This window comes from Pinus tabuliformis, chromosome 5_2 (genome assembly GCF_031772625.1).
Source record: "Pinus tabuliformis cultivar Carrire ecotype Pingquan chromosome 5_2, CPIR1, whole genome shotgun sequence".
NCBI lineage: Eukaryota > Viridiplantae > Streptophyta > Pinopsida > Pinales > Pinaceae > Pinus > Pinus tabuliformis.
Window position 1 is genome coordinate 412697467 of NC_142306.1, and position 12133 is coordinate 412709599.

General features: G+C 37.9%; 1 protein-coding gene across 1 annotated transcript; it reads left to right on the forward strand.

Moving 5' to 3' along the window:
* The first annotated feature begins 10141 nt into the window (after positions 1-10141).
* LOC149159275 (uncharacterized) lies at positions 10142-11575 on the forward strand. Its single transcript, XM_089434247.1, has one exon. It carries the CDS (start codon positions 10142-10144, stop codon positions 11573-11575), a length of 1434 nt encoding a protein of 477 aa, XP_089290373.1.
* The last annotated feature ends 558 nt before the right edge of the window (positions 11576-12133 follow it).

Sequence of the window (12133 nt, forward strand, 5' to 3'; positions counted from 1 at the left end):
TTACATCAACATTCCTAAAATATTTTAGTGGAATCAAACCTCTATGTCTAGCAGGGTGATTTGGAGGGATGTCGAACAACTCCCCACAAACATAAATGTCCTTGGTGGCCTCTTTCACCACCTCCCAAGTATCTAGTCCTCTAACCTCATGCCTCCTAATCCTATATATGGATTGTAAGAGGTGGCTATGTAGGACCAACCACCAGTATGTCTCGATCAACCTATTGATGTCATCCAACATCAAAGATAATGCAAGACAAGTTAGTGAATTGACAAGGATGTTAAGTATCTCTTCTGTGATCCACGTATGATGGGTCGTAACATCCTCCATTGTGATATGAGTTGTAGCATCATCCCATGGAGGGATTGATGTTGCATTATGATCCTCAACTTCGTCCTATTGAGGGCCTATAAATCATAAACATAATTTAACATATACAATTAATAAACTAGAAGCATAATAACATATACATTAAATTCAAACACATCAGTTAAAGATAATTTAAAAATTAAAGACAATTTCAAGACATAAACACATAAAGTTTAAGGAGGATTTAAAAATGTAGGAAGTGTACCTGAAATAGGCGAAGAAGGTCCACTAGAGGTACCATGATCATCAGTAAATATGGAAACACTGCCTGTGACACTTTGACTGGTGTCAAAAGCAGGATCTATGAGTGGAACGTGAACTCTCGGTGGGCTATTGTTATCTAACCATCTCTCAAAACAGAAGAAAATATAGATCAAAGACTTAAAAACTATCCCCTTTGGTGAGCCCTGGTATTGTGCTAATAATGTTGCAACTCCCAAGGGCTCCTAAACTAAAATTATCAACTCGGAGTTCGTACAAACTTCGAGGTGATAGTGCACAACAGATATGATTCACTTCATGCCACCCTCAGTTATGACATTAGATCAAAAAGTGCTCAAATACGCTTCCTCCTACTGAATTAGAATGAAAGATTGATAAAAGGACAATTGGAAATTTATTCTAGCTATGAAAATAGAATTGCCATTGAGAACTTGTAAAACCCTAACTACTCAATTCATGAAAAGACAAAGGTTGACCTACTTGCAAAAATGAAGCTACGTTATCTTGTAGAATTTATCTAATTACCTCATCTACTTTCAAAAAGGAAACTAATTTATCTTTCATAATTCATCAAAATACCAATCATAATTGCAGGTACCATCTACCTAGTTCATACTTTCTCATTAATCAATAACCTACTTGCATGATAGAGAAACTAACTCTACTATGTTTTTGCAGTGAAGACAAGAAAGGTTTGGAGTGGCCTAGGAGATTTTCCTAATCATATTATCATATTTGGGGGTCATTATTCATCTATGCTAAGTCAAATTTTCAGTGGGGGTCGAAACTGATGAATAAAAAGGTTGTTATAGGTGAATGCTACATGAGGCTTTTAATGCTACGGGCAAGCCTGTAATGCTACCAAAGGGAATCTGAGTGGTTTTTGAAGGTGAAAATGTTGGCTTGAGGGTATGGATAAGTGGATAGTAGTTAGATCAAATTAAAGGAAGCTATTTTGATCCCCTAGCCAATCTCATGACCTCACAGAGGTATGTCTTGCACTAGGATGAGTGCTCTCGGTGACCTAAGAAGAATAGCTTATAAAACATTATTTTTGGGACAAAGTTTGGAGGTGGAAGGAGAAGATGAAAGAGTTCAGGATGAAAGTGGTGAAAGTTCACTTCCCTACAAATCAATCATCCCTGCAATCAATCACATGCATGCATCCATTTATCATTTACAAAATAAAATAACTTATGATGGAAAAGATGAGCTAAATTTAACTGACATCTAATTCGTGCAATACCACTGATCTAATAATTAAACTAAATTCTAAGCTACAGAAAGAAGATGCAAAACAAGACAACTAACACTAATTTATTTCTAAGAAATCATAAACACAATTTTTTTGGGTTGTGGTTGTGAATCCTTCCACTCATACTCCCACAAGAGAGGTGATGTAGAGGTTGTAACCACAAGATTTTACAGGTTAATTTCTACTGAAATGCAAGAAACTATGAATTTTTTGGAATCAAGAAGAAACATAAGTACAAAAGAGGTACCAAATCCTCTGTGTTGGGACCAAACCCAAGGGCCTCAACCCTCTGAAACTAACCCAGATGCAACTTAAAATCCAACTTCTCATTATCAAAAAGTGCAAAGTCTAATACATCACATGAAAGTTGCAAATAACAATGTCAAGCTTGGAGCTCAATAGCTACACCTAGCTGAACAAAAATTTCGAATCCTAATGAGCTATTTTACTAGTTTATTTATACAAAAGGGAAGTTGAAGTAGCTCCCTTGAAAGTAGGAATGGTTTCCTCCTTGATCTCGAAAATGGTGGATATTTTCCTTCTTGATCCTCACTTGGACTATGAGTCACTCAGATGCAAATGAACTCAAACTACTGAGAGAGGATATGGCGATCCCAAGCCAAGTTTAGGGAGTTAAGGATGTGGACAAACCCCCTATATTCTCTCCTATTTGTTTCTATTAAGCCCCTGAATAGTAATAGCCTAAAAAATGCTTCATTTTCGTGCAATTAAACCACATTATGCCCCATAATATGGCAAACACATTTTACTCCCCTTACTAATCATAATATAATGAAAAATGTGAATTAATGCAAGAGAACGATAGTTTTAAGGATGGAAGATGGAATATTAATCTTCAAAATGTACCTATTGATGGGACTCATCACTCTTTGAGGGGGAAACCTCCTTTACATCACATAAATGAACAATTCTAGGATGATACAAATGACAACACCTCCTTGATATATATGGAAGTATAAGGAGTCATAATATAATCAGAACCTACATATTAATAATAATATAAGGGCACAACAATAACAATAATTTGCTTCTATGGGGCACAACAATAACAATATGGGGCTACATGGGTAAAAGAATAACAATAGGGGTTTGCACTAACAATAACAGTAAGGGGGCTAAACTAGTATTATAGGGACCTAACATGCCCCTCTCATTAAAAAAGTGTTGTCCTCAACATTTGAGTAGTTCTGGATGCTTATGTATAAAATTCTCATCTCCCACGTGGAATATTCAGTGGGTAAGTTCTTCCACTTAACGAGATATTCTGAAATTGATCGATTTCATAGCTACTGGGTTCTTATTTCCGTGACTGCTTCAGGGTCCAATATGATTTCTCCTTCTTCATCAAGTTTTGGCAATACTATTTGAACTAGGATCTTGTCACCGATAACCTTCTTTAATCATCAAACGTGGAAAAATGGGTGTACTGAGGAAGATGCGAGAAACTCCAATTTGTATGCCATGACACCAATATTTTGCAACACCTTGTAAGTACCATAGTACTTGGGTAGATAATTTATTATCCTTATTAGCTTGCTTGAGGTACATTTTTTTTTATGGTTGTAGTCGTTAAAATACCTAGTCGCCTACATCAAAACTTCTTTCGTTGTGATGTTGATATGCCTATTATTTCATTTGATTTTGTGTTAGAGTGAGGTTATCCTTTAAGAGTTGGAGAACTTGTTGTTTATGTTCGATGTGATCTTCCACTTCTTGAACCTTAGAATTGTCTCTTAAAGATGATGTGATGGACGATGGATGATATCCAAAAAGTTCCATAAATGACATCATTTTTGTTGCAGTATGGAAGGAAGTGTTATACCACCATTCAGCCAGAGGAAACCACTTGACCCATTGTGTTTATTTATTAGATACAAAGCAACGAAGATACCCTTCCAAACATTTGTTCACTATATTTGTTTACGTGTCATATTGAGGATGATAAGATGAGCTATGATCTAATTGAGTACCAAGACAAGAAAATAATCCCGTCCAAAAATTTCTAGTGAAAATGGGATCTTTGTCACTTACAATAATGTTTGGGTTTCCATGTAGCTTTTGAACTATTTCCATAAATGCGGTAGCAATTTTACTAGATATAAAAGGATGAGATAATGCAAAAAAGTGTGCATACTTGGTAAGTCTATCAATTACCACCATGGTGACACTCTTTCCTTCAGACTTGGGTAAACCTGTGATAAAATCCATTAAGACCTCCTCCCAATGCTAACTTGGAATGGATAAAGTTTGTAACAAACCCGAGATGTTAATTGTCTCAAATTTATTTTGTTGGAAAACCAAACATTCTACCACAAACTTTTGAATATTAGATTTAAGGTCATCCCAAAAAAAATCCTTCTTAACCCTATGGTATGTTTTTAAAAATACTGAGTGCCCTCCTAAGGGGTAGGTATGCAATTCCAAAATAATCTTTTGTTTGAGTTGGGAATTCTTACATAGATATAAGCAATCTTTGTACCATAATGAATCATTTTTCAGATAAATGTATATAATGTACTAGGATCTTGTTGAGACTTTTGAATAAGTGTCCACATCTCTTCATCATTCTTTCATTCATCCCTTGCTTCAGTTATACAATCAGTTTGGACAATATAAATGGCACGAACCAATGCTTCCAAATCCTCATCATTTCTTAAGAGTGCATTTGCAACAACATTTTGCTTTCCGTTTTTGTAGATAATTTCAAAGTCATAACCCAACATTTTTGTGACCCATTTTTTCTTCTCTTTTGAAGATAATCTGTGTTCCAAAAAAGTATTTAACACTATCATGACCTATTTTTTCCTTTAAGTGTCTTCCCATTAGGTAAGGTCTCCATTTATTTAGTGCATGTACTATTGCCAACATTTCCTTCTCATAAATAGGTTTGTGTAAATACTTTCCCTTAATTAGATGACTATCAAAAGTAATGGGTATTCCTTCTTGGATTACAAAAGCACCAAGTCCATTTCCTAAGGCATCACATTCCACAATAAAGGTTTTTGTTAAGTCTGGTGTAACTAATATCAATGTTTGGCACATTTCCTCTTTAATATGTTCAAAGGCCTTAGTTTCTTCTAGAGTCCAAGAAAATGCATATTTCTTCAATAATGTTGTTAGAGGCATTGTTATTCTTCCATAATTATTAACAAACTTGTGATAAGACCATGTCAACTGGCGATATTCTCGAAGATGCTTTAGGGTTGTCGAGATTTTCCATTCCTTAATGGCTTTAATTTTTTTAGGGTCTACCTTAACACCCTCATGAGATAAAATATGACCCAAATATTCCACCATCTGTACTCCAAAGAAACATTTGTAGGTTTTTGCATATAATTGTTTCTCCTCCAATATTTTGAGCACCTTATCAAAATTTTTAACATGATCCTTCCAAGACTTGTTGTAGATTAGTATATCATCAAAAAATACTAACACAAATTTTCTAAGGAAGGGTTTGAAAATGGAAATCATAAAACCTTGAAATGTGGAAGGTGCATTAGTAAGGCCAAAATTCATGACCAAAAATTCATAATGATCTTCATGAGTTTTGAATGTTTTTTTTGGAATGTCTCCAGTCTTCATTCTAATTTGATGATATCCTAAACGAAGATCCAACTTGGTGAAGTAAATCGGTCCATGTAATTCATCCAACAATTCAATGATAAGAATGGGAAATGTATCTTTAATAGTGAGCTTGTTGAGCTCCCTATAATTCAGAAACATACGCCCTGATCCATCCTTCTTGTGCACCAACACTAATGGAGCAGAGAAAGAACTTTGAATTGGTTGAATTATACCAGCCTCTAGCATTTCTGCAACCATGCGTTCAATTTCACTCTTTTGGGAATAGGGATATTTATAAGGCCTAATGTTTGGAGGAACACTTCCTAGAATCAAGTGAATAGCATGATCATAATCACGAATTTGTGGGAGTCCATTGGGAGTTTAAAACACCTTGGAATGATTGTCCAAGACTTTTTTGAGATCTAGAGAAATAGATGATTTTGATGTTTTAGCATCTAGTGAGCATAATTGTGAAATTACGCCCTGTTGTTCTTTATTCAAAAGCTTTGTCATCCTATTAGAGCTGATTATATTCCTTGGTTTCACTACAATACCCCTTAATTCAATTTTCTTTCATTCCCAAAAAAAATTCAAGAAAAGTTCTCGAAAACTAAAAGCTACCGTCCCCAAAGATTGTAACCATTGGACTCCTCGTACAATATCAACACCACTCATTGAAATGGAAATCATTGGACTATTGAATCCATATTCTCCCATGGTTATGTTGATATTATGGCACTTTCTAGAGCAATTTATAGTTCCTCCATTTGCAACCATCACTTGACACTCTCGTGCTAGATATAGAAAACAATTTAATTCTTTGTCTATCTTATAATGAATAAAATTATGGATACTACCCACATCAATCAACACTATTAGCTTTTTCTTCTTGATATATCCTTCTATCTTAAGATTTTGAGGAGTGGTAATTCCCACCAATGCATTACAAGATATCATTGTATTCATTTCTTATTTTCCTGGGGTTGGTTCCTAGTGTATATCCTCTTATTTTGATGATTCTTGTTCCTTTTCTTCATATTCTTCACAATCTAAGTAAAATAATTTATTCTCAGCACACTTATGACCTTTATTGTATTTGCTACCACAACTGTAACAAAGCCCTTTTTCTCTTTTTTCCTCCAATTTTTGTGGTGTCAACCTTGTAGGTTGTGGAAGGCTAGTAGCAACAACACTTCCATCTTTATAGTTGTGATTGGTAGACTTCCTTGTTTCCATAATTTACTTTCAACTTTTCTTTCCACCTTGAATGCCTTCTCCAATGAATTAGGTTCCCAAAGGCAAACCTCATGTTGGATGTTATCCTTTAAATTCCTTATGAAGACATCAATTCTATTCTCCTCTGGAATATCATTTACCTTGATATTCAATCTTTGGAAGTCCTCAATGTACTCTACCATTGAACCCTTTTGTTTGAGATTTATTAATTGGATAAAGGAGGTGTTGATTTTTGTATCCTCCTAATGTGCTACCAATTCTTCCGCAAAAATTTTCCAAGTGGCAATTGATTTACGATAGCAAAGCCATAAATACCACACAAATTTATTTTTTTCTAAATATAAAGTTGCAATGCATACATTTTGTATGTTCGACACATCAAGTAGATAAAATAATTACTCCATCAGTAGCATCCATGTCACTAAATCCTTGCCATCAAGCTTCCTCATATCAATATTTGGAATGTGGTTAATCTTCAACCCACTATGGGAGTCTCTAAAATCATAATTTGTATTCCTTTTATCCTCATCATGATTTTCATGGAGTACTTTGTCACCTCTAGGAAGCATTTCTTATAGAAACTTTGTCAAACCTTCCTTCAAACCTTCCATCTTGAAATTAATCATTGCTTCCATGTCAAATTTCAAACCATCCATCTTAGCTTCCAGTTCATTTTTGGTTACTCTTTGCGAGAGTGAAATTTGTTGCACTTGGTCTTATAATTTTGATATATCATTTTGCATTTCTTCCTCTTCTTTATGCGTCATTGAAGAGATTTCTAGTCGCTTATTAGGTGTGTCCAATTTTTTGTTTCAAGGAATTTTGGAATCAAACAATGATATATATGCTTCACTATTCCCTTTGAATCACTTCAAACTAATTTTTCAAACAAAAGTTACACAAAATTTCAAAAAATACACACCCTTTTCTTTCATTTTAGGAGTTCAATATTGAAATGGATGTATCTCTATAAATTCTGATATCCAAGGTATGAAATTTTGTCTTGTGTTAGCCTTATGAGTCTTCTTTCCAACCCCACAAGTCATACCGAGATTGGATTCTTCAAGAAAGAGTTATGCCCAATCTCCCACGATGACCTGATTATAGACTAGTTCAATAGAGTAAATTTGTACAAATTGCTAAGTGTCACTATTTTTACCTTTGGACCAAAAAATGATACACAAAAAACTATATTCCATGCAATTTTAGTAAATTTTTATGAAATTCAAATCTGATGCTCAGAGATAAAGTTATAACTATTTTCGTTAGGGCACCTGTTTGAGATGAAATTCTAGAGCCTGCAAAAACCCTAACTTCCTTAGATCATATCTCTGAAAATATAGAGAACCAAGATCTGAAATTTGTACACAAAGTTCACCAATACTTCTTCTCCATGTGGTTGCAATTTTAACTTTTGAAGCCTCACATAAACAAAGTTACCGCGAAAATTCCAAGATGACTTGTTTGAAGAAGCGAAACCCTAAAATCCAAAGCTCTGATACCAAATGGTATACAACCAGCTCTCAAAACAGAAGAAAATATAAATCAACAACTTAAAAATTATCCTCTTCGAGAGGGAAACCTCTTTTACATCACATAAATGAACAATTCTTGGATGATACAAATGATAAGACCTCCTTGGTATATATAGAAGTCTAAGGAGTCATAATATAGTCAGAGCCTACATAACAACAATAATGTAAATAATTGTTTTAATTGGTGAGTTTAAAATTTGTAAAATACTTGAAAAAATCGATGGAGGAAAAACGCTCTGCAACCTAGGGTTACTGTAATATCCTGCAACGGAGCAGCATAACCATCTCTGCCGCCGCCCTCCATTCGCCCTCCACTCTGCAGCAAAAGACAGACAGCAAAGCCAAACCGGCAATGGATCACCATCGGGGGGGGGCTTCAAAGCCCTCCCCAATGCCTGTAATGGAGCCGCCACCAGCGAATACGACAAAGCCAAGAGATCCTATTGAAGACTCTAATGATAAAGATACCCCTATGCAAGAGACGACAAACACCCCTGCAGAACAGTCAGACAAATGCAGTGCAGAACCAGAAGAACAACAAAGGCAACAGATACCGCCCAATGTCACCTCAGCGACATGCAAGCCCATAGCGGCTGAAAGACCCAAAATAGAACTTCCTAGCCATAGAATCAATGAACGCATCCAGTACATGCGCGACCATGCGCTCATTGGAAAGTTTATTGGATTTTGGCCAACGGAAAAAGCACTGCAAGGATGGATCTCTGCCAAGTGGAAACCCAAGGGACATGTTTCCCTACAGCTAGGACCAAAAGGGTTCTTCACTGCAATATTCTTCTGCATCGAAGATCGGAACAGGATCATGGATGAAGGTCCCTATTTCTTCAACTCAGCTGGTTTGTACTTAAGGTCTTGGGTAGAAAGATTTAACCTTGACAAGGAGGACCTCAGTTGGGCACCTGTATGGATTAGGATGTACTCGCTACCATCAGAATACTGGGACGAAGAATCGCTAAGAGAAATAGGTAAGGGGCTGGGGGAGTTTGTAAAAATAGCTGAAGAAACGAAGCTGAGTAGATACACATCATATGCACGGATCTGTGTCTTCATGCGCCTGGATCAAGCCCTCCCGGACTCGGTAAGTCTCTTCCACGATGACTATGAATGGATACAGCCTTTGGATTATGAACATGTTCCCTTCCGCTGTCGCAAGTGTCATGCCCACGGGCATTTGTTCCGAGATTTCCCTCTAAATGTCAAGCCCCAAGCAGCTGACCCCTCAGGCAAAATGGCCCAGGATGGATTCACCAAAGTTATCCATCGCAAGAGATCGCACAAAAAACCCTCCATTGGAAAGAAACCCATGTTGAACGAAACCTCCATCCCCTCTACAAGCAATAGCTTTGAGGTTCTAGCCAAAACTTCTGAAGATAATCCCCAGATCTCTCAGCCAAACCTCCAGTTGATCATCCCATCCTCATCCCTTCCACCGTCGAGTTCCTCGCCCAAAACCATGCCTCGAAAAGAAACATCCAAAATTCCTGAAACAGCCAGCAAGGAGCCTGATCGAAAGCTTATTGAGATGGACGTTGATGGACTCCCCAGCCAACTCCCGCCCCTAACCCTCACTTCCGCAGAAAGCGATCAGACACAACACATGGATGAAGAGCCAGAAAGCATAGATCTGCGAGGACTTGACATCTTCGAGCTTGAGCAAGCATGTAAAAAGAAAGATTATGACAAGATACAAGAGCACCAGATCAGTAAACTGGAAGTCATTATCTCAAGGGCTTACCAGCAACATCAACTAGGCATACAGCCAGGCAGTCAGTGGGATGGAAGCTTCCTTCCTAAAGACTCCAAAAAACGAGGAAGAAAGACAGACCTTCAAAGAACTATAGCAATAGGGAAAATCCTGGTAGACTCAGGCAGATATGCTAAGTTGACTAAGTACTACAAATCCACTACCAATAGTGAACCATGAAGCTCACTTCATGGAACATAAGAGGGCTCAATAGCCCCGGGAAACTCAGGATGATAAAAAACATGATAAAACAGGAGCAACCCCAAATTTTCTTCTTGCAGGAAACGAAATGCAACAGCAACACTTTGGGCAACATTCTTTCCAGAGCTTGGCCGGGTTGTCAATCAGTAGCGGTGGATGCTTCGGGGGCCTCCGGAGGACTAGCTATTGCTTGGAACACACAAGCTATCACGCTTTCAGATTTACATGCTTCCCATCATTTCATTCAGGCGACTTTCCATATAATCGACACCAACATTCATGGTCATATGACAAATGTTTACTTCCCACAGGAGACAGGGAAAAAAATGGCTCTTCTAGATACAATACAAGCGTTAAATCTCAATAGACACCATCCACTGTGGATCATGGGAGGCGATTATAACATGATCACCAAATTGGAGGAAAAGCGGGGAGGACGCGCCAAGATGGACCTGGAAAATCAACACTTTAAAGATTTCATCCAAAATAACCTGCTAATCGATCTTCAATTTTGCAATGGAATGCACACATGGAGCAATCGCAGGGCGGGCAAGCACCACATTGCTTCCAAACTAGACAGATTTCTCATCTCCGACAACGTTGTACACCTGGGGGGCGACATCACGGCTTCGATTCTTCCATTCGCAGGCTTTGATCACTGGCCCATCGCCATTCAATGGCAAAGACCTGGAAGTTCAATCAGGCGTCCATTCAGATTCGAGGCATTCTGGCTTTCACACCCCGCTTTCAAAGACTTCATCAATTCAACTTGGAACAATTTCCAGGCGCCTGAAGGTTCCAAAATGTTCCAGTTTCAACAGAAACTCAAATTCCTGAAATCTCGAATCAAACAATGGAATCAAGAGATTTTCGGCAACATATTCCAGGCTCAACAAGATCTAAACAAAGCTATGAAAGATCTACAACAACAAATTATAATAGAGGGATATAAGGATGGGTTCTTGGAGCAAGAGCAACACATTCACAATCAACTGGAGGAGAGAAGACGGCAGGAAGAAATCCTATGGAAGCAAAAATCCAGGATTAGATGGCTGAAGGAAGGAGAAAGGAACACCAAGTACTTCCACAGAACAACAATTCAAAGAAGAATGCACAATACAATCTCTTTCATTCAAAAACTAGGAGGGGAAAGAGTGGAAAACCACGCAGAGATCGAACAGGAGTTCATCAATCACTTCCAGGAAGTCCATCAAGAACCCCAGATCGATAGACTCCCTGCTATAGCAAGGATCACCCAAAATGTGCCGAAAATAGTTACAGAAGAACACAACCAACTCCTTCTACGACCAGTCTCGACTCAGGAGGTGGATATGGCAATGAAACAGCTCAAGGAGGGCAAAGCCCCTGGTCTGGATGGATTTACCACTACTTTCTTCCACACCTTCTAGGACCTCATAAAAGAAGAAGTATGGCAAGTGGTGGAAGAATCACGGTCCTTTCATTGGCTTCTGCCCTCCCTAAACTCAACTTTCATCGCCCTCATACCGAAAGAAGAGAACATCAGCACCCCAGATAAATTTTGACCAATTGCGCTTTGCAACGTCATCTACAAGGTGATATCCAAAGTCATTGCCAACAGGTTGAAGCCGCTCCTGCCCCTGCTCATATCGCCTGAACAAGCTGGATACGTAGAAGGAAGGCAAATCTTGGATGGCATCATTCTCACGCATGAAATCATACACTCCCTCAAGCACTCCAAACAGGCAGGTATGATTCTTAAGATTGATCTTTCCAAAGCCTTTGATAAGTTGAGTTGGTCATACATGCAAGAAATGCTAACAGCCTTTGGTTTCTCCCCTACTTGGATTCGTTGGGTTCTGAGTCTTATCTCATCCACTTTCTTCTCCATCCTCATTAATGGCATCCCCTCTCAACCTTTCAGTCCCTCCAGAGGTATAAGACAGGGGGACCCCCTCTCCCCCTTTCTTTTTGTTTTAATGGCAGAA